We start from the raw sequence: 26,659 nt of genomic DNA on the forward strand, positions 1-26,659 counted from the left end.
AAGGCACATTAGGTTTTCTGCACTTTGTGCGAAACAAAGACCCACTCACATATGCACACACACAGTCTGAAAGTCTGAAATTCACAGCAAGGTTGAGCAATTTTTGTTTTCTTATTTTTAGATTGAAAATGTGTCACACATTTCACCTGTGATAGCTCAAATGTTTATTCTAGTTCATTTGAAATATTATGACAGTAATATTAGACATATTTGAAGAATACCATTTTATATATTGTTTTATGTAAATTATATGAAAATCATTCAATACATTTACATTAATTGTCTGCTTAACATAATCTCAGACATCAGTGTATAATAACAATATATTAAGGAAAAGACGATTATCAGTTAACTTAAAAAGAGAGAAAAGAGAAATGAGATCAAGGTAAATGTTAGTTATCGTACCAGAATTATAAAGAATCTTTTTTTAACATTGTACCGGGTTTTGTCACAAAAACTAAAGTTGAATATGTTTTGATGTCCCAGGTGAGGATCTTCACCTTTTCAGTTGGACAGCACAACTATGATAAAGGACCCATTCAATGGATGGCCTGCTCCAACAAAGGTGCAGCACAGAACACAACACACATCAGAACTGAGTATTGTCGTCAGTTTGTTACGATTTCTGTATGAGATAAAAATGCTCAACAGTACACCAGGTCTCTGTACTGATTTCAAATACATTTTATACTTTGTTTCAACCTACTCGGGTGGTCTAAGGGTGGTATAAAACAATACATAAAGTGAAAGGATGTTTAGAGACGGCAGGGTGGTTAAGTGATAATGAACACTTTATCATCTGTCTGTTGTAATGTCCTTGGCCAAATGTTGGAAATTTTAGCAGCTTAAACAGCAGTAACTGCAACCCTCCTGTGGTGTAGTGCAAGCAGAGAGAACGTTTTATGCTGCCATTTGGTGCTTCCTTTATGTACTGTATAGTTGTTATCTACTGCCTCCTGAAGGTTTTGTGTCTGATAATTTATCCAGGTTACTTCTATGAGATTCCTTCCATCGGAGCCATCAGAATAAACACACAGGTGATGATGAAACATGAATTGTTATTTTCCTCATTCATAAAGGATGCATTTTGTCTACATGGAAACATAAATCTGGGTAGTGACTTGGTGTTGTTTGTCCAATTTAGGAGTACCTGGATGTCCTGGGGAGACCCATGGTTCTGGCAGACAAGCAGGCCAAACAAGTCCAGTGGACTAATGTATACCTTGATGCTCTGGTATGACATTTTTGTGTCCTATAATCCACTTTACAATTTCATTGACATGTAATGTGTTCACTCCACACAGAAATATTGCTCTTTTTATCCTTATTTTAATATGTTAAGGTTTCTTGAGTTGAAGAGTGTGTTTGCTTGTGCCTCTATCAGGAACTGGGTTTGGTCATCACTGGAACACTTCCTGTCTTCAATAAAACCAAGACCAAAGATGACAGGAATGGCGAGGTGCAGTGAATGAATGCATGGACACGGGATGGGTGTGGTTAGCAGTAGGAGCAGATGAATATATGTTCCTTATCCTTTTTCTCCCATATTGTGTCTCTCAGCACCAGAATCAGTTGATTCTTGGCGTAATGGGGATTGACGTGTCTCTGGATGACATCAAGAAGCTCACACCACGTTTCACAGTGAGTTTAACACCCATATGTGATATCATGCACAAATACATTTAATCAAACCGAGTCTTGTGACTTGCTCAGTTGTGAAGTAATGCGGAGATTTCCCTCTGGAGCAATTAGTGAGAGATGGGACTCAGTTCGACATGTTGTTCTTTTTTAATGTGTCTATAAAATCATCCACAAATAAAAATATCCTTGTCATCAATTACAGCCCCTTTGTTGAATCTTATACTCTAAGGGCCTTGTTTTCCACACTTTTTAACAGCCAGTTGTCTTTCCATTCTACTGAACATGTACTGGCATCATTTGGTTTTTTGGACATGAAGATTGAATTTCCCTCTGCTCTGTTCTTTGCATAAGATTGGTCCAAATGGATACTACTTTGCCATTGATCCCAATGGATACGTCCTGCTGCACCCCAATCTCCAGCCAAAGGTATGGCATCTGGCACTGTGCATCACTTTATGTGGCTCAGCAGGTCCATGTCTCAAAGAATTATATTATATTCTGACTATTCCATGGTTACATAATAACTGCTTGCACTGAGTGAATGATATGCGGGCTAGCAGATGGTGCCAGCTCTTTTCAAACTTTTCTATGTGCCATCACCTCATCAATCTTCATGAAGGGAATTCATTATGAGTATGTGTATGAGTATGACTTGATATCATCAGTCCTCAGATGTTGGCTAGAAGGTCACTCATTACCATGTGAGATAAAATAGATATGTAGACTTGGCAGCACACTGGTATATATGTTTAAAAATGAAGGATAAAAGCAGTCACTGTAGAGATAATGGGTTTTAAAGTGAAAGTAGATCCCAGCCTTTAATTTAATTTGTCCCACCATGGAATATATCATGTTACTGCTATTTGTATTTTCTCACTTACGCAGATTAAGTTTTTTAAGATAAAAATTGTAATATGAACCTGTTAAGGTTTGCTTTAACTGTACATTTAGCTTACCAATTCAACATTAACCTTTTTGTTTTTATTATAAAAAAGTGTGCTCAAAAGGCTCAAAGTTGAATTTTTTTATGTGAACACTCTCACAGAAGGAAATATCCAACACTCCCATCTTGAGCTCAAGTGGTAAAATGTCACTTATAATACCGACCTTGGTATGGCCTGTCTTGACCTGCCAAAGACTTTAAGTATTCTCACAACTCCTCAAATAAATGCAGCAAGACTTGTAGCCACTGGCAGGCATTAAGTTGCAACCCACTAGAAATTAGCCATGACCCCACAAGAGGTTCCAATCCACCTTTCAGTAAACCACACTGCAGCTCTCTACCTTCAGCCTCAGGCAACACAGGCTCAACAGTGGCCATGTGCTGCCCAGGACTGAGTTCTGTGTTTGTGGTCATGCTGTTCATAGAGGCACCTCCCTGGATCTGAAACAGTGGATGCTTGGGGACACAAACCCATTTAGCAAACCACAATTCTCCACACTCTAAATTCATGAAGACAAACACTTATGGGTTCAGTTATTTCAGTCATTAGTTGGATAGTTTTTATTGGCATGTCAATTCACATGTTGTTAAAGCACAAACTGCAGTATTACTATAGGCTCCTGGAATTAACATGGAGTGACAAATTGGTCTATAAACAAGAAAAAAAATAGGCATCCAATATCTTTTTAAAGGTATTTTTGTCTATTTGTTTATGTCCCTTGTTTTCACATTTAATACAAAGTAAGAGATAATGCAAAGTTGCATATTTTTTTCTTTCTATCCCCTGGAATAAAGGGGATTTCCCTCTCATTTTTTGTCCCTACCTTTTCACCCAGACTGGAACACTTAACTCTGGTTAAAGCTGTGTGTGTGTGTGTGTGTGCGAGAGAGAGAGAGAGAGAGAGAGAGCGAGCAGTATATGTAGAAATACTTTTCAAAATGGCTGTTCAGTTGCAGCTGGAAGTGTCACAATGCACTGTATTTATTACAATAAAAATCCTATTTTTTCTTTAGTGGACTTTTATGATCGTGACTATGCTATGCTTTAACAAAGCCCCACCCCCACATTGTGACATTTTACAGACTTTCAAATGCATCACTACGCATTTTTCTATAATTTTCCTAGAAAAGGATCCGTAGCAGGAAGCTCAGACTCAATAATAAGTATGCTGTCACTTTTCATGAGGTGAGAAAAAGTAGAGGTACTGTAGATTGCAGAGGTAGTTACTAACAGTAGTCATGTAGAGTTTTTATATTGTAGTCTCATAGATATCATTTTAAACACATATATGGTAGCACTCATCCTAGATAACCATCACTTTTTACAGGAGATATTATGGATCCTGTATGTGATGTATGTCCCTCTGTCTGAATTCCTCCAGACTATAGTGATGGTGCTTTTTTCTGTTGCCTGATCATGGAAAATTTTACAGATGTGTGTGTATTTTTTCTAATTGTGCACATGCATTTGTGGGAGCAAGTTTTGTGCCTGTGACAGATTTATAACAGAGAATAAATAAGACAAATCCTGGTGATATGTCAGTCACCACAACTCAACTAGTACGTCAATGATTCTTTATGGTCTGAAAGAGGATTTTTGATTAATTAAAATAGAAATATACAAATGGCACAACTAATATGAAGAATTATACTGTATAAACTAATAAAGTGGTTGTTTTTTGAGTTGTAGTTTTGTAGAGAAAATACTGCCCCCCAGAGTTGTTGTCCATAGTTCTACAGATATTTACCTTCATTTTTGCCTCATTTTCCAAGTAAATGCTTCAAGCTGCACTTGGACTTTAAAATTTAGTTAACATAAGTGGATTGCAGAGAAAAAGACAAAGAGGTCACTGTTACATTGTGTTAAGAGTATGCTTTGTAGCTACTATTATTGTAGCTATTACTGAATGTGACTTCAGGTTCCCTCTCAAATTAGTACACAATGCAATGTCAGTTGACAGAAACCTTAGCCTTAAGTGCTATATTACAGACACACAAACACAGGCATTGTCAAATTTATCCAAGTTTAATGTAGCATTCAAGAAAGACAACATGTCTGTTGTTATTATGTCCCCATCAGCTGTCAGAAATCTGTGTGTGTAAGGCTTGGAGGGTGGCCTGACAATCACTCACTGCCTCATTGAATCAGCCAAATGGGAGATGGTGTGCATACTGATGGTGACCGTGGGTCCTCTGAACATTTCCCTTGTCTCTCTTTTTCTCACACTCAGTAGTGGCCCTTTCTGTATTTTATTATGTTTGTACGTATTACATATTTATCACAGAACTCTCCCCAGTTGCTGTTTTTTTTTTTGTTGTTTTTATTCCTCACTGTAGCTCATCTCAACAAATCTCGCAGTGACATACAGTATTCTCTCATTCTTTCTTCTTAATCTGGATGCTCTCGTCTTCTCACTCCTTACTTCTCATTTGATATTTTTTAATGTTGCTGTTCACTCCATCCGGTGTTCCACTTTTCATTCTTTTCATATTCTCTCCTGTCTGTCATTCTTGTGTATGTTTGATGTTTCATTCTGTATCACCCAGTGTTATACCTCTTGATCTTTTATTCTTTCTTTTCTCATTTTCATGTTTGAGATGCATCATCTTCCTTTGCTGCTCCATTTCATTTCTCTTACCGTCAAATGTAAGGAACTCAGCTCATGCTATTTGATTGATTGATTATTTCATTTGATGCTTTCCTTGTCTTCCTTTAAAGCAATGCATTGATTCATTGATTTTCAGAGACACAAAAACAAGAAACTATGCAGAAAACACTGGATCAACACCAGTGTGCTCTTACTGTGTCACCCCACATTTTGAGTCATAGAGTGAACAAATGCTGTGGAGGACAGGCTAGTATCACATTCCATGTACTGCTGTTTTATAGAGAAGCACTAGATTACTGCTACCATTTTATACCACCATAAAGCCACTCAGACGTATAGGGTTTTTAAGAGAGGACATTAATAGGGTCCAGTGTCACTTTGTATCAAATCTGATTCAGCTGTGTCTGGTGTCACAGATATGTTGTCAAAACGCTGCCATATGGTACCCTCTATTATTTAGGCTCTGGATTTCATTAGATTCGTGTGTTCAGGAAAATGATTTACATTGCTCCTGAATAGAATACAAAAGAACATTGTGGCTCAAATAATTAATGTCTACTATATGCTCATTTAATGAAATGGCTGTACTGAGATGCAGAGTGATATTCCTCTCTGTGGCTTATTGCCATGGTAAGAACCAATCTCTGAAAAACAACTGTAAAATGCTGTACTGTGTTTTATAACATTTTACTGTATCAACTCAGCACGCTTTAGATAGACTGATATGAATGCGGGTTATTACACAATAAAAATTGCTTCCAGCCAAAATGACTGCAATAAATGTAAATCATCCTTACTCAGGATATAAGCCCAAAATAAAGGGTTTTTTGTTTTTGATACTGTAATATGTCATTAGGTTTGTTTGTGTATAGTATGTTGTAACTAATTTATATACTGAAATCCTTTCCACAGAATCCTAAATTCCAGGAGCCTGTCACCCTAGACTTTCTGGATGCTGAGCTGGAGAATGACATCAAAGTGGAGGTACAGTATGCGGATACATGGAAATACCCCTACCATACACAATAACACACACACACACACACACTCAAGCAAAGGCACAGATTTGGATATGCGAATAGACAGAAATCCAGTTGCCAGATGTCTCATGTCTCCTCATAAAACTATCACTATCAGTCCGCGTGTGTGATTTACTTACTGTCCCTAACTTTTTAGTATGAGGTTATGAATGTTTTCAGATCAGTACATACTCAGTGAATCAGATACTGTCTGTGTCTCCCTGTAGATCAGGAGAATGATGATTGATGGCGAGACAGGTGAACGCACCATTCAGACTCTGGTGAAAACTCAGGATGAGGTAAGAGAAAATACAGGGGGCTTAATGTCTTACACACTACAGTATGTGAGGGGCTTACAAACTGCAAGAGCCTTAAATTTGTTGTGTGCGATTTTTCTGTCACCCTGCTTTTGTTGTCCAACTGCATGTTCTGAAGTAATGCTGCGGATATGTTTTCTCAGGTGTTTATAATAGATAATATGATAGATAACTGACATAATATCTGTTAAATATATTTATAGATCCCGTGTAAGAATGGAAAAAGTGAGACTTATGTTACAGTCATACCAACACACTGTTATGATTGTTAGCAGCAGTTAGTTTAAGTACTTAAAGTTTGACATTTGTCTGGTAAACGTGATAAAATCTTGAGCCTTGACTATTACATTTGAAGCTCATTGTTTTTGCCTTTTTTCTACAGATTTTACCAGAAATGTTTCTAAAAAATGCAGACCTTATACTTTCCACTTGTATTTAATGCTCCTACATATTCAAAGTTGCTGTATTTCCTGCTGTAAGAAGACATTGTTCACTGTTGTTTGCAGTAATTCAAGTCCTCTTGCAGAACGGATAGCTTATAATTTATCTACTAATACAAAGTGAGCAAAACACAAATAAGTTGCTGATCATTTTAAACTAAATAATGATATATTACCAGATTTTTGTAACAATAAAAACAATCGTAGTTACATTACAATAACATACATAACAATTCTGAATGTCTGTGTGTATCATCTTTGGCAGAGATACATAGATCGGGGAGTTAGAACCTACACGTGGGCGCCTGTCAATGGGACAGATTACAGGTGAGACATCCCAGCAACACTTGACCATAAGCAGCATTTGTTTATGGTTCATTATGTTGTCTCTGTGTCACTAAAGACTACATTCACTGCCACTAACTACTGAGAGCTCTCTAGCTGATGGAGGACACTACTTAAGCCAACAGGGGTCACTCTCTAGTCTCTAACATCGGGCTGTCCTTGGTTGATGGGAAATACATTTAAGAGATCATTGCTCAGGTTTCACTGAAAATACAGAAAAGTATGCCTTTCTGGAAAAACAAAAACCTGAATTAGTTGTGTATTTTTGCTCTTTATTAATGGGACTTCCCTATTACCATATGCAACTGAAGAATTTAGAGGCACTTCACAGAACATTTTAGGACGCGCTGTGTGCTTTGAATAACTTTTCAATCAGAACTTTAATGAGTTTTAGTTTCCCCAAACAAATCATTAACTCAAATGAACTTCAGCCAAACAAAGTTCTATCATCAACAATCTGACTGTGATTATTTTTTTCTGCAGCCTGGCCCTTGTTCTGCCTAAGTACAGTGAACACTTCATTCAAGCTAAACTGGGGGATGACATGAAACAAGCCATGTGTGAGTATAGCATACGCCCTTATGCTGACATACAGTAAACAACGTGCAAACAAATCAGATTTCATTTTACCGCTGCCTTCCAAGCATAATTTCTGTGGGTCACACTCTCGAGTATCTCCACTTGCTTTGTATTACTCGGTCCTAGCAGGAATCACAACCACTCCTTTGTATGTGCTGCTCAGATCAGCAGATCCCTACGGTGCTTTTCTTTTGTAGTGTAACCCGCTGGTCAGTCGCCCCGCACTCCCACACACACTCATCCACATGCTTTCCCTCTCCCAGACCCAGCTCAAGCACTGGCTCTTTTGATCTTGCCTACATTTTGCTCGTCTCTCTCTCTCTTCTTTACTCCCCTCTTTAGTCCCTCCTCCTGGCTTAGGAGAAGACGAAACCTCCCTCACCTCCTCTCCCTGCTCATTATCGCCTCTTCTACCAAACATTTTTTTTTCTTCTTCTTCTGAACTCCACCCTTTCTACTATGTTTTAGTTTCCATTCTATCTCTCTGCCTCCCTGTTTTAAGTCTGTCTTTTCTTTTCTAAAATTTCCCCAAGCAGGGCTGCAACTAATGATTATTTTCATTATCAGTTAACCTGACAATTACTTTTTCTGTTGATCCACTAATCGATTTATCAACTAATCATTGCAGCTCTAATCCAAAGCAGACAGACTTCTTTCTGGATTTTTATCTCTGTGTATCTCTCTGTTTTTTTCTACATCTCTATCTAATCTGTAAATCTGTCGTCACCTCTTTGTCTTTCTTCCTCTGAATACACCTCACCCCTCCCTGCTGTTTTTTGAGCTTACATTGTTTTCTCTGTCTGTGCTCCCAAGGCTGTCTCGCTGTATGACACACTCTGGCTGCTTCTCCTAACAACTCAGAATATAGCTAATAGTTGCTTATAAATCACAAGGACAAAGTGCATTCATATATGCACACACTGTATGTACAATAGTCACTCTTTGCTACAATTCTTTATATTTTGATTCTAATGCAAGTGATTCTCTCCTGTCCTGCTCCTCCTCTGGAATTTTAAAGCTTCTACTTGGGGCAAGTAATCACTATTCTGTGTGCTCTGTCTTCCTTTTGCCATCCTCCACTGCATAATTTGTTTGCATGCTTACATTTCATACCATATTTAGTGAACGTGATGATGGATGGATAGATGGATGGATGGATGACTGTGGAGTATGAAGGCTTAATGATGATTTTATAGATGTATAGGTGGATGGTTGCTTTGATCAAGGGATATAATTAGTAGAAAAACACTGGATTCAGCACATAACCATCTGGCTTTAGTGGATTTTTCATCACTTTGATGTGACGCCACAAAGCATAAACGGCTAATGGTGCAGTTATTTCTACAGATGAGATTTTGACTGAGTGTTTTGGCCTCTGTATCACTCCCTCTCTGCCATAACGAGTCTGTCACCGTGCCATAAAGGCTGTCAGAACGTTTACAGGCCTGTTAAAGAAAGTAACACACCATGCCTTGCTGCCACAGACCAGTCCGATAGGGAGTTTGGGACTCTAAAGTTCTCTGTACAGCCATCTAAAGTTTCACACTGGAGCCAGACCACCAATACCTTGATCCATCTTGCCACTTCCCTGCAGTAGGTGGTTCCTGCAGCCACTTGTCCTCGGAATACATTAGGGAGGGTCCCTAGCCAAGACTGTGATGGATGAACATTTGTTCGTATAGGAAGAATGCTGTATGTGTTGAATAGATGACCTAATACTGGCGTTGAAGAGATGGTGACAGGGATGTAAAGAGCAAGAAAGAATGAAAAAAATGTACAGTGTGGAAGGCAATTGGACAAAAAGACACCCTGCCCAGTCTATAGAGACAGAGGGACAATGAATCTGCCTGTTATGTTTTATGTGACGGACATTGTTTCATCCTGCACCAAATTTCCATGACCCCACCGAAACTCAGTGCTCGGTAATTGTTTTTGCAGACTGCACCACACGACTCAATATATTTTAAAGGCAATGTCCGAAATGTCTTCATTTTAAGAGACCAGTGAATGATGGCAATCGACGCCTGTCATGCCATTTATGAGATAAGAATAACCAGACAGTATTTTAAATGAAGTCCAGAGCAAGGACAGACAACGCATAGAAGAGGAAGAAATGTTCTTTGTTTATGACGGAGTTTTTATGTTATTTCCTTGCATGCTTCTCTTCTGGTCATGTAATGTTCTGCATTTTTAAAAAAAGAACACTCAGTCTTTTTTATACATTTAATGTTTGTCTGTTAGATCTAATTCTCTCTCACTGCTGTGTAGCATTGTTTACCTGCTGTGGGAAATATTTACAATTTTCAGCATATTTTCCAAGGAATGACATCGTTTGTCAGATTATGAATGCATTTTTATCACTCTTTGTCTTTCCTACTTTCTCTTTTCCTCCTCTGTTTCTCCTTGGGGTCAAAACAGGGCAAGAAGGCAAGTATTTCTCAGTCAGTTATTCTCCCATGGCTCCCCTCTGCACCTCTATCCACACTCTCTAACTTAATCCATCACCTCATATCTGTCTTATATTTCATGTGTCTTTGTGTGTATGCATGTGGGCCTGTTCGCTAGAGAATGTATACTGGTTCCATGTATCACCTACCAGCATTTCAAAAAAAAAAAAAAAAAAAAATTATACGAGCATCCACTTGTCAAGGATATCTGGATTCGTGTAGTCCTCTCACATCACAAACACCAGTACATTTACACCTTTTCATTAATAGAGCTCACACCGTTAAGCATCTAATCTTCTTACCGTGACCATTTAATGTGAAACACTTCAGCATCTGTTAAAGTTTAAAGCTAAGGCAGGTGTTTTTGTGTTTTCAAAAGCGATGGAAACCATACAGCTGGAGAGATTTGATGAGTTTGGTTACACCTACATCGCTCCAAGGTGAGTGATCTCGATGCTCCTGCAAAATCCACTTTAACTGTACAGGAACAAACAAGAGGCTGAGAGTGAAACTGATCAATACTGTTTCTTCAGGGACTACTGCAAAGAGCTGAAGTTATCACTCAACAACACCCAGTTTCTCCTCGACTTCAACCAGTACATTGATAGGAACACTCCAGATGCATGTGAGTCATGCATCTTTTTCCACTGTTTCCACTTTTCACTTATTGTGATGTCAGTATTGTGTGTATTCGTATGAGTATTATAATACCACTGATCCACTCAATGTCATCTAAATCAATATACTGTACAGTGTGTTTCATTGCTATGTTGCAGCAATGAGAGTGGAAATCTGTAAGTATGTATACATGCATGGTATGTTTTCCTGTTAGTCATAGTGGAATTTTCCACTCTGATATTACAATGGTCAGCATCTGAAGGTCAGAGCATGACTTCTGGTCATTAGATTATGATGGTCTAAGCAGGGTGACATCAGCCTGATCGACTGAGTTTCCTAGAAGCCTAATGCTGTCATGCCATACAATGACTCATGATACTTGATTTGTCATCATCTAATGGATCTCACCCTACAGTATGGCTTACCACCATCATCCAGCTAATGGATCTAGGTATCCTTGATCCATTTCATCCCAAGGTCAAGTCACATGCTCAGGAATTCATGCCCATGTTGCTGCTGTTTGCACAATAGGTTTTCAAAATGCTGTGAAGTCTTGAGTTTTTGTGAAAAGTTCTGGACATGATTTAAAACTACACTCAAGGGAAGCTGTATTGAAACTGTGTGGATTCTTTCAAACCTGTGCTCATATTACTCAGTTTTTTAAATTTCCATGACAATAGGGTTTGAACTCAATACCTTGGCATCATCTCGCTCCTACAGCAGCCAGTCCTTCACAAAGCACTTCCTGCTATCTGATTGTCGGTCACTAAGAGAGGACCTACAAAAACATGTCTCTCTGCTGGATGATATACTGACAAGTACCATGAGATCATTTTTGTGTTTTTTTGCTAATTTATTCAGGGAAAGGACTTGGCTCAACTCACCTACTTTTTTTCAGGCTCCTGACTTTCACCTTTATACAGTCAGTCACTACTCTTACTGTTAGCCAGTAAACAGATCTACTAGAAAAATGCTTGGTTAAGTGCATTGCTCAGTGGCACTTAAACAGTAACTCTTGTGCGAGCCAAAAGCATTAAGCGGCTATAATCAATATTTTCTATACTAACAACAACAACATATGAAATGTCAATGTATAATGTGAGAGGTGTTACTCATAGTGATGAACCTACAGAAAATTATCACCCAACTCAGCTCATTGTTTAGCTGTCTGGACTGCAACTTTACTATTTTGATTCACTCACTGCTCTCATAGTGTCGTTTTCAACCGCAGCAGGCAGTTGTTAGTAGCAAAATAGTTCTAAAAACTCACTGTAGACTACCTGCACAGCACCAAACAGCAAACAGACACAGTTGGCGACTAGCTAGTGAACATTGTGGAGCATTTAGCAGCTAAAGAGCCCCCCAGGAGTTAGTAGAGAGCAAAAACAGAGCTGAAGGAGAGTGAATATTGGACTTAGATTCACCAGGTGGCCAGAAACACGACTCCAAATGCTCCATAACTGCTGGATGGATAAGCAGCTGTTTGCTAACAAGTTCGTCATATCAACTTAAAGGAGCAGTGTGTAGAATTTAGTGGCATCTAGTGTTACGGAGTTGGCAGAAATGGAATATAATATTTTTAAGTATGTTTTCATTAGTGTATAATCACCTGAAAATAAGAATTGTTGTGTTTTTTTCTTACCTTAGAATGAGCCCTTTGTATCTACATAGGGAGCGGGTCCTCTTCCTCAGAGCCCACCGTCTTGCACCACCATGACTTTACAGTAGCCCCGAACAGACAAACCAAACACTGACTTTAGAGAGGGCCTTTCACAAGTTTCGCATATTTCGTGGCCAGCGTAGGTTCTCCTGCACACTTGGAAAGGGAGGGGGAGGGGTATTCAGTTGGTTGCAATCTGCAACTTCACCACTAGATGCGCTAAATCCTACGCACTTGTCCTTTAAAAGGTGATGATGATATGTCAGTGTTGTTTCTTATTTTCACTGCTCCCAAGTGGCCAAACAACAGTTACAGGTTTAACTAGGGTTTAATTAAATTCCTCTGCCTAGATTTGTCAACAAGGCACTGGGTTAGACTGTCATTTCTGCCATTACCATATTTTCCTACTAAGCACTGTTACTGTAGAAATGTAATGTCCGCAATATGTAAAATATATCTTGTCTTCAATCCGTAGGTAATGTGTCCCTTGTGAGTCGACTAATCCTGGATGCCGGTCTGACAGCTGAACTGGTTAAACTTTGGAACGAGCAGACAGTGTGAGTGCCAAACCTTTCTGCTCTTCTCTGATTTATGCAATTCAAAGATGTCATCTTCTTTTTTGCTGTGCAGTTTTTAACTCTACTTGTTAAGTATTTCTTCTTAAATGAAAATCTGTGTTGCATGTGTACACTACTGCTCTGCACTACTATAACAGATGCTTATTTCACGCACAATTTATTGACTAACTGAACCCAAGTTTTCTTTCTTTCTTTTGTTACTCTGGATGATTTGATCACGCCTAACTAGTGAAACACGATGAAAGCACAAAATGCTTATCACACACAAACATATTGAGCTCTGCCAAGACATGCTGTTTCGAGAGGAAAATAAAATAATGACATCAGTGTGTTTGCTTTCATGGTATGCCCACTTGTCTGACACACTCCGCAGGGTATCTGTTTAACATTAGAACGTATAGAGAGACAAGTGACTCTGGTAATAAAACAATTTGTGTCATGTCTGCAGCTTGGTCTCATGGTTCATAAACACTTTTTTTCCAATATTCGTCAGTGTGAGTGACTTTGATGTGTGACTGGCTTGTGTTTCCCATATTCTCAGGGATGGGATCGTGGCCAGATTTGTAGCCACAGATGGAGGAATCACACGAGTCTATCCAAGAAGGTACTCTCCCCGCTTCTTCCCAGTTTCATTAGCGTCACTTCTGGCATTGTGAAACAACACAGCAAGCTTTGCCCAAATATCTGGTGGTGTAAATGTGTGAAATGAAAATGGATACACACTGTAATACTCTTAAGTTGAGCTCTTTTGGCTGCTTTCTCACCTGCTCCACTGGGTTATTTTCCAGAACATGGAGGATTATACACTTTGAGCTGAACTCCCAGAGCTTGCCAGGCCAGTATAGGACATGGGTCAAATCCACACATCCAGCAGCCAAATGCAGCTCATTTTCCTCTATTTCTTCACTGCTACTCTTGTCTGCACTACATTTGGGGGTTCTTCTTAGTCCCAATATAACATTCCAACTGAAGATGAATGCGTATTCCCACTGACTATAAAACATGAAATACAGTCAGTTATTGTTTTTACTGGATCATGCCCTTGTCATATATCAGTTGCTTTGGGTGTGACTCATATTTTGATGACTAACATTTGGCTTACAGATTAAAATTTAAATTGTTCAGATAGATCAAACGTATTTGCTATGTGTTTTATGCCTATAATGGTCCATATATTACATTATGTGACTATATTAATGTTTTCAGTGCCGGGGAAGAATGGGGTGAGAGTCCTGAGACATATGAGTCCAGCTTCTACAAGAGGACCCTGGACAATGAAATTTATATTTTCACCGCTCCATCTTTCAACAGTAAGAACTGAATATGTGTATGTCTGCGTACTTCTTTTTTCTTAAGATATGTTTTGGGGCATGTATTTGCCTTTAATGGAGAGCTGATAGTGGAGGATCAGACAGGAAACAAGGAGAGAGAGAGAGAGAGAAAGGTATGACATGCAGCAAGGCTCCTAAGCTGTAGTCAAACCAGGAACGCTCCGTTTATGTGGCATGCACTGTAACAATTCGGCTACCAAGGCGCTCCAGTCTGTGCATTTCTGTTCACGTGTGCATCTTCAGTGTGGTCTGGCACTGAGCCTATCCCGCTCTCTGTCTTTGGACGTCATCCCAACCCTACTGGCAAAGATTACACTCACAGGCCTCTGATATCAGTCTCTTTATCCTTCTCCTTTTCCCGCTGTGTCTTTCAGCACTCATCCCAACTCTCCCTCCCTCCTGCCCCGTATACTTCCTTACTTACTTATCTCCACTGATCTCTCTAACAGACATCAGGACAGGCAAACGTCAGTGTAATGTAGTGCTGCTTACAGCTGCATTTGACTGGATTAACACATGTACTGGCTTCACAGGCTCCACTCCAGTCACATAAATTACAAGCAGCTAAAAATGTATGGAATTTCCACAACGGATAGTGATTATTCCAATTTTAAACTCTGATTCACATTCTCTGCCATGTACTTTTAAACATGGTTTCAGTTAAATTGCCCATGATTACAGTTTCTCATCCTTTGTGTATCTTTCCTCAATTGCAGCAGAGAGCAGAGAGCCTGTTTCTGATTCAGGTATCCTAGTGAGCAAAGCAGTGGATCTCACTATTGATGAAGTCACGCTCAAACCAGCAGGTCAGTCTTGCTAATATCAGATCGATTGCTTCTTGTGATGCAACACAAGTGAAAATGACTCAATAGCTATTCATTAAAGTTGTCTATTTTCTGCATCTGTTTTGTTCTGCAGTGGTGGGAGTGAAACTCAATGTGTCATTCTGGATGAACAGTTTCATGAATGCTACACTGAAACTGAATGTAAGTTGGATTTTTAAAATGTATTTGTATTTTACATACTTTTTTTCCCTTCAGCCATTTGTCTGCAACACTGATTTCGTATTGGGTCCATTTTTCCTTTTAGTGCAAAGATGAGATCTGTGGCTGTTTGAGGAATGATAAGGTACAGCAATGCAATATATAAAAATGTTTCAAATACAATGAAAAACAAATTACTCTATCTCATCTGAGTTAAAACCATGCTAAGACCTTTGCTTACAATGCATTTATCATCACTTGAAGCATGAATAGTATCCTTTTTTTAAAATATTGACAGATTATGTTCTTGTATCACATCATTACCACCACCAGCAAAACTTATTGCATTTTGAAAGTGTTTATCTTTTCACCCTGCAGCATGTAGATTGTGTGATCTTGGACGATGGTGGATTTCTTCTCATGTCCAATCAGGAGGAGTATATTACCCTTGTGAGTTACCATCAACTTTTAACTTTACCTTATTGCAGTGGTACAGTAACACCCCTGTAAACAGATTTAATTTTTATTAGCTATTAACAATACTGGGGAAAATACTAATTAAACAAGCCAAGGTGAATTTAATTGAAATGCCAAAAGCATTCAATTTAGCCAGACAGCCTTGCTAGCATCAGTGTACTTGTGTTTATTTATTGTGCACATATATGTCCCATGTATTTGGGGCATGTTGTCTATTCCCAAATCGTCAATAAGCAGTAAATCATCACACAGTAAAACAGCTGTTGTCACATAGTGAGAAAAGGTGAAATAAAGACTTTGCCAGCATTCATATTTCATACTTTTCTCTACCTCTCTATATACCCAGCTACTCTAACATTTTTCACAGGAATCCATCAATCTAATATAGAGGTCAAATAAAGGGCTTATGACTCAGCTAAGTTATGGGGATGGCCTGTTTGCTCTGGGCTGTTTCAAAGCCCCTGTAGGACAGAATACATCTACTGTATGTCTCCAGTAAAGTAAAGCACTACCCACTGGAGGAGGATCAAAGGGAAGGTTCTGTTGGGTTTTAGTCAGTCATGGAAGCTGAGGTGAAGTGAATCCCCTGTGTATGAAGTCAGCTCAGCTCTGCTGTTAACTCCACTATTACAGGCTGCTATAGGCCCCTGTGTGTCTGTGGTAGAATACACAATGGGTTTGGAAACATTTAATGTCAGTCAAGACAGGACATCTGCTTTCTTTGATCCATGACACTGTCATGATGTCTGGTGTACAGTTTATGGTCTTGAAGCATTTGAATAAGCACCCCCCTATGTCTTTTTCACATTTTGTGATACATTTGGTATCCCTTGGGATTATGCAGAATTTGTTGGCTGTCTTTGTGTCGTTATCAAACAAAGGCTATGAATTGTAATCCTAGCTGTATGATAACAGCCACAGCCCTTTATCAGGACTCTAAAGGCTAAACTCCTCCATTTTACATTTCATCTTTGCATATCATCTTATCAGACATGTTCATACACCATATATGCTCAATCAATTAGAATGAGCTTATTTATCACTATGAAGGATGCCTCTACAAAAGGAGACCAATCATCCCAAATGCTCATCCACCTGGTTTTCAGGTACTTGTGAAACTACAGAGTGACCTGTTCTGACTGTCATCATATTATTATGTGACTGTGTCATCCTTAAACTGGTCTCTAGGCTCAGGAAGCAAAGTCCAACAACAACACCTGCTGTGACACTGACAGGAACATAACATCAAACCACCACTTTCCATCCAACCAGACTGGAGTGCAAAAGGGCACGGCAGTAGCACACTCCATGTCATAAGTGAGAGATGAAGAGATGACAGTTACCTGTTTGAAGGGGCTGTCTAAATACAGCTGAGCTGAGCATGTAGATACAAATTTCCAGTGAACTGATCCACAATGATAAAAGGCTAAGACTATAAAGCACTGTCATAGAAAAGTGTATAGCTGTATGTTTTTGTTTTAAGTTTTACACTGCTTTTGTATTGTGTGTGTGTGTGCATGTGTGTATGTACTTGTCTAGATAGGTCAGTTCTTTGGCGAGGTGGATCCTGTGCTGATGAACAACCTGGTCAACACCTCGCTGTACTCCTACAACAAGACCTATGACTACCAGTCTGTCTGTGACCCGGAGAAAGACAGCAAGGCTGCAGCAGGACCCCGCTCTGTCTATGTGGTGAGATCCTCACTTTCACAAGCTGTCAGACAATACAGTCACTTCCCTCATATAATTACTGTTTACACACTTCAGCATTTATATTTACTCTCTCTTTATTCTGTGCGTTGGTTTTGGTTCCAAACTATATTTATTCCTGGGTCTAGTTGGCTCTAATAATATGATTCTGAATGTTTGCTTTTTGTTTTCTTAGTTAATTACAGCAATATAAGATTCGCCAAGTAAAAAAATGACGACTCGTACCTAAATTGTCTCTTTTCCACTTCTACCTTCTGTATTTCGGATTGTAAAAAACTCCTTTTACTCCTCTTTACTTTTCCTGTCCTTCTCCAGCCTACCATAGCAGACTTGCTCAGTATTGGCTGGTGGGCCTCCAGTGCTGCCTGGTGAGCGTGTGTGTGTGTGCAGTGTTTTGTTTTTTTACACCTTTTGTGTTTTTGTGTGTGTTATAGAGTGGGAGTACATTTGTACTTAAGGGTAGGAGTTTGTATGGGAGTGGACTTGTATGTTGTCACGGTATGAAATTGGCTGGGTCAGTGTGGGACAAGGGCAGTTACACAACATGATACTGAAACCCTTTGTATTACTGTCCAACTGCAATGTAATCTATTTTAAATTAGAATGACTGATATTTCCCATGAAATTTACATCATCAGTGACTGTAGTCTATGACAGATGTGTGGCTGTGTTAGACATTGTCTGGTTGCTTACTGTAAATGAATAAAAGATGATCTATTGACTCATACATGTGACTCAGCTTATTCGTTCTCCTTGTCTAGGTCAATACTCCAGCAGCTGTTCTTTGGTCTAATGTTTCCCAACCTTCTAGAGGCAGGTGAGTATCAAAAGCTGTGATAGCATAAAATGCGTATTCCTTCAGCAACACTTGGATGAGAAAAGCAATTACTTTATTGGATCAATTTTACTCCCACCACCTCCTCACTCATCCTTTCATGTATTTGTCTTTATTAAACCTTTCTCTTATTTGCAGTGGAGTCAGCAGATGAGGACATACCAGATGCCATGTTTAAAGAAAGCTGTATCACAGAGCAGACTCAGTACTTCTTTGACAATGATGAAAGATCCTACTCAGGTGTTCTGGACTGTGGAAACTGTTCTAGGTATGTGTGTTTGTTTATGAGTATACTGTATGTGCTCCCATACCAGTGGTCATGTGCATTCACACTATAAATGGGGTATATTATTAAAGATTTTCCACCTCTTATCTTCTTCCTGGACATCCTTCTGTTTAATAGTCTGTGGGGATTGGTTGGGAATAGTGTTAGTTTCCTGGCCTCTCTCTGTTTTTCAGAGTGATTTCAGGCAGCTGTTTTCTGATGAGCCCTGATCAGACACAGATTACCTTGATCTGTCAGTGACCGGAATTGCAGAGGGAAGCACAAGAGCTCTTTTATCTGTTTTTTTCATCCTTCGGTCTCTGGCTGTACTTCAAACTCTCTAATACACACATTCACGGACCACTGCACATTTACTTTGCTCTAACCTCCTTTTGTGTCAATTTTGGCTGTCTGAGGGGGTTAAATATGGCTGTAATTACTGGGTGTTATGAGTCCCACGTGTCTGGTGCTTTACTCCCCGATGTTAACCACTGTAGACACAGAAACTTTCATGACTACCATAAAAAGCCAATCCCAACAGGGGAGAAGAAGCATGAAAATGTATGTATATGCATAAGTGCACAAATATCTCTATGTATTTAAGTATATATAAGTTTTTATATGTAAATGTCATCTATCATATGGGACTAATGATTGTTTGCATGTAAATAGCCACTGCATATTATACTTACAGAACATATGAAGTATATTATGACTACAGACTCTATAGACTATATATTTATTTACATGTGTGTGGCTATGTATGCTTTCTAGGATGTATCGCGCTGAGAAGCTGCCAAACACTAACCTAGTGTTCCTGATCACTGATGCCAGGGCAACATGTTTGTCCTGTGACCCCAAACCGCTACGACAGGCTGAACAACCCTGTATCCTTTCACTCAACTCGTTAAAATCGAACATAGAGTTACACTTCCTTTTTACTCTCCAGCCCTCCATCCATCACCCATATGACAGCAGAGCTTTAAACTCTGAATACAAGGACACACACCTAAGCAGTTTGCAGTAGGTCCCCCCAGAATGTTCACGGGTGAACAGTAAACCAGATGCACAGCATATGAAAGCCTGTCTCACGTTACTTCAAGATTAGATTTCTTTGTTTCTGGGGCTGCATGCGGCCATCAGGTTGAATTAAGGTTAAGAGGTGCATTTGCGTGTATGCTTTATGTATGTGTGTATATGTAATCAGGATATCTGTTTGACAGATGTGTCTTGAATGTAGCTTCCTGCTGGTGTAACAGTAAAGGTGTCATCATCAGGTCGTCATGGGGTCACCACAGGGACCACTAGTTGCTAATAAGACCCACCCAACCCACACACACACACACACACACACACACAAATGTACACAGATAAAATACACACACATGTTACCGTACCACATGTATAATATGGCTTAATGACAAATTCAAATGTCCATAAAGTAGCATGTGTAGTTGTTTCTGGGACTGACTCTCCGAAATCTTTAATTTTAAGCTCTCGTAGGTGTAATAGAGGATCACCAGATGTCTGAAAAAAAAAATATCAGGGGATCTGTAGCCAAGGTTGATGAGTTCGAACTTCATAAGTCTTTTTGGCAGTGAAAATGAGTCAGTTCATGATTTAGTTTTTATTGTTAAAAGTGTTAAATGTTCACTGTTGATGGTAAATCACATTTTCCTGAGAGTTTCTGTTCAGCTGAAGGTCCAGATCCATGTGAGCTGGCTCAGAATCCCAGATACCGCAAAGGGCCGGATGTGTGTTTTGACAACAATGAAAACGTAAGACACAACCACACAAGAGCCTTTGTGCAGAGAATATTGCTGGAAACAGCTCTATTAGTGAGGCGTCACAGTTGGCCTCTGTCTAATTTCTGTCAGTTTCATCTGCATTGTGCTTTCTGCAAAGATTCAAAGTGTTGTTGTCTGCCTGCTCTTTTCAGTCTAATCACTTGTTTTGTTCTCTTTATGTATTTACTATAACAGTTATTTTTATTCAATTAATTTTGCATGCAATTATCCTTGCTTTGTTTATCTTTCTCTTGCCTTATATAATCATTTACTCATCATCTGACACTCTTGTTTTATGATTCTGCATCCCAATGGCTGCTGCTCTTGTCCATCTTGGTAGGATGAGCCCTTGTGCCCAATCAGCAGAGGTTCTGCATTGAGCCCCACACCCCTCTGCTTGTTTCTGCTGCTGAGTTCAGGGTTAGTGTGCCCATAAAGGTTATGTAATATCTTCTGGGTGGTATCAGGGTCTTTATCAATTTAACCTATTATACACCTATTCAAGGTCTGCCCTTCCAGGTATTGTGGACTCCAGACCCTAATCAACCTAAACATGATATTATGGGCATGAGAACCAACAGATGATGCCCCTGTGCACAACTATAATCTCATTCATCTGCCAGGGTGCTGACCTCAGGCAGGAACAATGTAACTCAGACTTTCAGCGCACCATGGGAATGTCTAGACTGTATGAATTTATTAGTTCAGTCATACATTTTAGAAATCTGTGAGTGAGCACATTTTGCTGTGTCACAATGGATCTTCTTTGGCTGCCTTCTCCCTCTCTGTCAGGTTCAGATGTAAGTTGTAGTCCAAGTTTTATACAATCAAGTGTTCCGCTAAGATTGATGTTTTCAGATCAAACTTGCATATTTTTGTGGTAATTCATGGTGATTTGTATACATATAGAAATATAAATGATGTATTGACAAATGGAAATGTTTTTGTCACATAATTTGTATTTAATAGTTGATCATTGACAATCACAAGTCTGAAAGCTTTAAAAGCGCACAGCTGATCATGGGAGGAGCCTAAATAAGCCACAAGGCGGAACGCTTTATACCCTCACAGATTTATTTATATACAACTGATGTAATATACAGTCTGAAGACACTCTAGACATTCCTGGTGTTATGGCTGTTGACAAAGGCTAATCCACCTGAATAAGTCTCTCACAAATATTTATGCATCATGGACATACTACACATTGTTTATATATTTTAGGTTGCATTTACCATTTTTGATTTTCTTCATGCACATTGAAATAATCTGAGATGGAAATAACCCAGTAGATTGACTAAAACTTAAATTGTGATAACAAAAAGTTGGGAATGTATTTCACTGTTGCATGTTTATCTCCCTAACAGAATGCTACATCTCTTTGGCATATTTTTTCTCTCTTCTCTTCTCTTTTTTTTTTTCTTACCCCAACAGATGGAGTCCAGATTGAATCTTGGCAGTAAAAAGTGTTGAATGAGATTGATATAATAGCATCACACCACCACCATTCAATAATAGCAGTACAAAACTGTTTAAATATGTCTGCAGCCAGCATCATTTTATTTAGAATTGCTTAATGCGTTGTCAACTAAACATAGTTCAGAAGTTTGGAAGAACACTTGGCTGTATTTTGCCTCGAACTGAGAAGCCTTTTAGGATTTCAGGGATTGCAATTCAATATGCATCATGTAGATTCCCTCGAAAAAGATCTAATGGAAGTTCATGTATTGTACCATGTTAGATAAATCAATGAAACAAAGGAGCAAGGTGGAGAAATCATGTGTGAGATCATTGCATCACCACCCAACTTTGAACAGTTTATAAGACGTCTAAATATTTGGAAAACATATTTCCCATATCTCTGTGAACTCAGCCTTTCATTGTGTTGAAAAGGCGTAGATCATACACAGAACAAGCCACTAATTCAAGTGCATGTATGTTTAGATTGCTGAGAGGGTGTGCTGGGAAGAAAAGGGAAGGGGAGGAATGACTGAGGAAGTAGATGAACAGAGTAAAAGTAGGCCGCATCCCTTTTCCCTTTTCCTCTTTCCATCTGTCCCAATACTTTTGGCTCAGCTCCTCATAGGAAGAGTTTGTGTCCAGGCCAGTCCATTTTGTCACTGAGGTAAACAGAGGAACTGCCACATGGCTTTCCTGCCCTTTGAATACAGAAGACTCCCACCTTCTTCTCTTAGGCCTTTGGCATGCACGGATATCCTAAATACTCCCATCAAACACAAAACAAGCAGGCATACTGTGGCAGGCAGGTGCATGTGCATACACACACATGCACGAAATGCAGAATGAGGTCTGTAACACCTCTATAGGGAATTTGATATTATGGGTAGTGTTTTAAGTATACACTATGACTCCATACGATGCAATATGACAATGAAATGGTCATTATTGTTAGAGGTAGAGGTGCTGATAATGGTGGTAGTTGTATGACTGCTACTGGAAGTAGTTGAAGAGTTTATTGACATAATGTGTATCTAATTTATTGACAACTGATTTGTCCAACAGGAGGATGATTCTGATTGTGGAGGAGGGACTTGCCTAAGCCCATGTCTTTGGCCAATGCTTGGGCTCCAACTGCTGCTGCTGTGGCTCATCACATCTTTACAACATTCATGACCCCTACACATACCCACACACCCATACACACACACACACACACACACACACAAACTGATCGTCATCTCATTTCACAAGAGTCCAGAAGACACAGCGGTTATGCCATCCAGGATGTACGCAGAATAGTTGCAACAAGACATGTTTTTTTCTTATGACAATATCAGCATTTTCATTTTCCAATGCCAAAGGGTGCTCATTCACTTCCTCCTTGTCATTTTCAAAAATAGAGACACATTTACTGTGCTCAGCTGCACTCATTCCCATGATATACTCCTTAATACTCTCCTATGGTGCAAGAGTAAGAGCTAACCAAACCCTTTAATTCTGCCTCATTATTTTCTCTGATTTGTTTCGCGGAAGTTGAAGAGTTGTCCCACTATGCCAACTGAATATCATTCAAATACTGTATGTTCACTGACAGCGTTGATTTGTGTAGTTGTCGATATTGTTTGTTGCTTATTATATTTATTGCGTATGAATCATTATGCTGTAATGATTGTTTATTTCAGCAACCAGTGCAAATATGGAGAATATCCCTTTTTCTTTGAGTGTTTTTAAATGTACTGTACCTTTTTAATTTTTTTTTTTGTATTCAAAATCGACTAGCATTTCGTGACTAGCTAGGTGTTGTATTGTAGCAGCATGTGCTCAGTACAGAGCTAAAGACAACACCAGTATTCTGACACCAAAGCTCCACACAGTACCAAGGACCACAGATACACACACTCACACACCTACCACAGAGAATCTGCTGGATAGTTTATTTTAAGAAATTCCTCAGATGTGGGTGTACATCAGTATTCAAGTTACGGTGTTAGATAGATAGATACCTTAGATACCTCACTGAGAGTTAAGTGAGGTCAGAGAGCATCCATATAAATTCAATTATATTAGGATATTACAATTTCAAATATGTTTGTACTTGGTCTGACAGCTTTGGTTGTCCTTAATTTGATGCATCAAACTCCCAGTGCCTACATAGTAGCTCAAACAGTCTGTTATTTGAATGAAGAAATGCATCAGAGTCGTATTCTTACCATGCTTCTATGCTAATGCTTGCTGCAGTATTGATGAGAGAGGGTAGCCCTTGCAGTAACACGTTGTAAAATGGGCCAAATCTGCTGCAGTTACTCTAATTTATGTGGCCCAGACAACAATAGAAACAATCAGTGATTCTGATCATGAGAGAGGAATATCATTTTTCTCTATGGTCAAAATAAACATAAACCAGACTTGAGCTTGTGTTCCAACACTTCTCTTTATTAGTCCTGTTTCTGTTCCCTTTCTGGATCACCAGACTCAGGAGCCAAGATGACTTGTGAATGAGATCAGCATATCAAAATGACTGTTTCTTTGTTTTCCTCTCCTTGCTGTTCTCCTCCTTAGGCTTGTTTCCTCTTTGTGTTGCTCTATAAGTGCTGTGAAGCAGACGCTGAAGGCTCAGTGTCGAAAACGCTGCAATGTCATGGGATGAGCTTGTTCTGTGTTCGAACGCTGTCTACGCCTATAGTCAGCATCAGGGCTCGCTGGAGAGGACTTTTTGAGGTTACACTACTACCAATGATAATTTTGCATAGCCTTACTTTTCCATTAGTCATAAAGATCACATGGTGCATGTCTTGTGAGTTTTGATTTCATCTGTTTATTTAAAGTTGAGTTCTCTCCAACTCGCCTTCATGGTGACCTACTGGTGTTGAGTGTTCAGGTTATGCCTGTCTATCAAAGTCGCGTGTTGACTTGTGTTTTACCCCGGGGGTTCCATGTCTATGTGCAGGCATGTGCGTGTTTCCCCGATATCTGATTGTGCTTTAATACTGTACATGAATTACTCTTTTGTGGAACTTGACTAGCCTGAATACATTTTGTATACATTTGTACACTAATACTATTTACTGTATAAAAGAGAAAATGATAGAAAAGAAAAATGTTTATAATATGGTGTTGATTATTGTGCAAATATAATATATTCACAATAAAAGTGTTGTATTGTTATGACCTGAGCTGCTCCTTTTTATTCTGTCACATCTGGCCAGTTGCTTTAACTCCACTGGGAGCGACCAAAATATATCATCCTTCCTGCAGGAAGAGACGACAGCTGAAAAAGGGAAGAACATCTGCATCTCTGTTTGACTGTGTTTGTGTGCGTCTAACACCTTATAAAAAGAAGATAGTGAGGGGAATTTCTACCTCATGTAAAAGCCCTGCACATTTTGATAGCTTCTTTGATGCCTGGTAATTTCAAATCACTTTTTTAAAATTTGGATTAAGGAGTTATTTAACACCAGGCTGAAGAGCAGTGTTTCATTCTGGTTGAAATCTGTTTGACGCCTGACTGGCACCAAACAGGCGCACCACTGATAGCTGTCATTTGTGATGGGTGTAGTTAGATGTTTGCTATGTTGCATCTGGAACCACGCCCAGCAATGATGTCACAGTGTACTGACACACCCTTTGGACTAAGGGACAGCTGACCACTGGAGGTCCACAAAAACAAGATGTTCAGGGGGTGTTAAGTTACCCTTTAAAGTTGAGCATTCGTAAACTTGATTTACTTACTGCTGAGTTCATGAAAAAGTTTTAAATGTATTTCGTTTCACTTTGAGTTTTGTGGAAATGTTTCCAGCTGCAAAGAAGTTGATGATTTTATTAATTTTTTTCCTATTTAATATACATTTTAATATCGTTTAATGAGCTTAAGTCATCATGAAACAAGATTTATTTCAGCATAAAAACACTCTTAGCGAACCATGGGTGCAGTACATACATTAATCTAATGTACAGTTGAAATGGCCACAGAGGAGCTGATTGCTCTTTAAAAAAAAAAACTGTGATCTAGTTATTTCCTGTTTGCTGAGTTCCTCCTCCTCCATCCTGAGTACAAACACACATGCGTTTAACATCACTCTCAGAGTGAGAAGAACAACAGAAGCTCCTTCCAAATGAAAAGCTTCACTGTATGTATTATGACACGCGGCAAAGTGTGTCTCAGTGGCCCCCGACTGAGAAATCATGTTTCTAATTTTGTGATGCCTCCAGCAACATTATTGACACAGACAGCTTTGCCATCTCTTGCCCAGAGCAGCAGTGGAAAGCCAGATGCTAACACCAGAGTTAAAGTGTTGCACACATGTGTGGTTTACTTGATGGTATTTGTGTTTATCTGATGGTAATCTAAGAATCTATATGGCCACAGTTTGGGGTGGAGAGTCTAAAGATGTTTGTTTTTCTTGGAAATGTGTCAAACTGGGAGGTCTGTTTGCTATATAATGACAATTTAGAAGGGAGGTTGTAATGGGATACTCTGGTAAATGGGAACGAGGTCATACCTTTTAACATGCCATGCTTAAGAAGTTACAGACGCAGAAAAAAAAAATCTATCGTCTTACTTTTCCTTCATTAGATAGATGACAGTCAAAAGTGATAGGATGGTCAGTGAGAGGG

General features: G+C 39.2%; 1 protein-coding gene across 1 annotated transcript in view; it reads left to right on the forward strand.

The window, feature by feature from the left end:
* LOC121896653 (voltage-dependent calcium channel subunit alpha-2/delta-1) overlaps positions 1–25,152 on the forward strand; it is a 58,767-nt gene extending 33,615 nt beyond the window's left edge. Inside the window, exons 13-39 of the mRNA XM_042410556.1 lie at positions 487–565; positions 988–1,037; positions 1,145–1,234; positions 1,385–1,459; positions 1,561–1,641; positions 1,993–2,067; positions 6,106–6,177; positions 6,440–6,511; positions 7,235–7,296; positions 7,798–7,874; positions 10,720–10,780; positions 10,874–10,965; positions 13,094–13,175; positions 13,738–13,800; positions 14,403–14,506; positions 15,244–15,333; positions 15,446–15,513; positions 15,617–15,655; positions 15,889–15,960; positions 17,527–17,679; positions 18,013–18,065; positions 18,459–18,514; positions 18,671–18,800; positions 19,572–19,684; positions 20,493–20,575; positions 20,925–21,004; positions 23,108–25,152. Of these exons, the coding sequence (XP_042266490.1) occupies positions 487–565; positions 988–1,037; positions 1,145–1,234; positions 1,385–1,459; positions 1,561–1,641; positions 1,993–2,067; positions 6,106–6,177; positions 6,440–6,511; positions 7,235–7,296; positions 7,798–7,874; positions 10,720–10,780; positions 10,874–10,965; positions 13,094–13,175; positions 13,738–13,800; positions 14,403–14,506; positions 15,244–15,333; positions 15,446–15,513; positions 15,617–15,655; positions 15,889–15,960; positions 17,527–17,679; positions 18,013–18,065; positions 18,459–18,514; positions 18,671–18,800; positions 19,572–19,684; positions 20,493–20,575; positions 20,925–21,004; positions 23,108–23,144 (2,109 nt within the window). The 3' untranslated portion in view covers positions 23,145–25,152. The remainder of the gene's footprint in view (positions 1–486; positions 566–987; positions 1,038–1,144; positions 1,235–1,384; positions 1,460–1,560; positions 1,642–1,992; positions 2,068–6,105; positions 6,178–6,439; positions 6,512–7,234; positions 7,297–7,797; positions 7,875–10,719; positions 10,781–10,873; positions 10,966–13,093; positions 13,176–13,737; positions 13,801–14,402; positions 14,507–15,243; positions 15,334–15,445; positions 15,514–15,616; positions 15,656–15,888; positions 15,961–17,526; positions 17,680–18,012; positions 18,066–18,458; positions 18,515–18,670; positions 18,801–19,571; positions 19,685–20,492; positions 20,576–20,924; positions 21,005–23,107) is intronic.
* The last annotated feature ends 1,507 nt before the right edge of the window (positions 25,153–26,659 follow it).

This window comes from Thunnus maccoyii, chromosome 5 (genome assembly GCF_910596095.1).
Source record: "Thunnus maccoyii chromosome 5, fThuMac1.1, whole genome shotgun sequence".
Taxonomy (NCBI): domain Eukaryota; kingdom Metazoa; phylum Chordata; class Actinopteri; order Scombriformes; family Scombridae; genus Thunnus; species Thunnus maccoyii.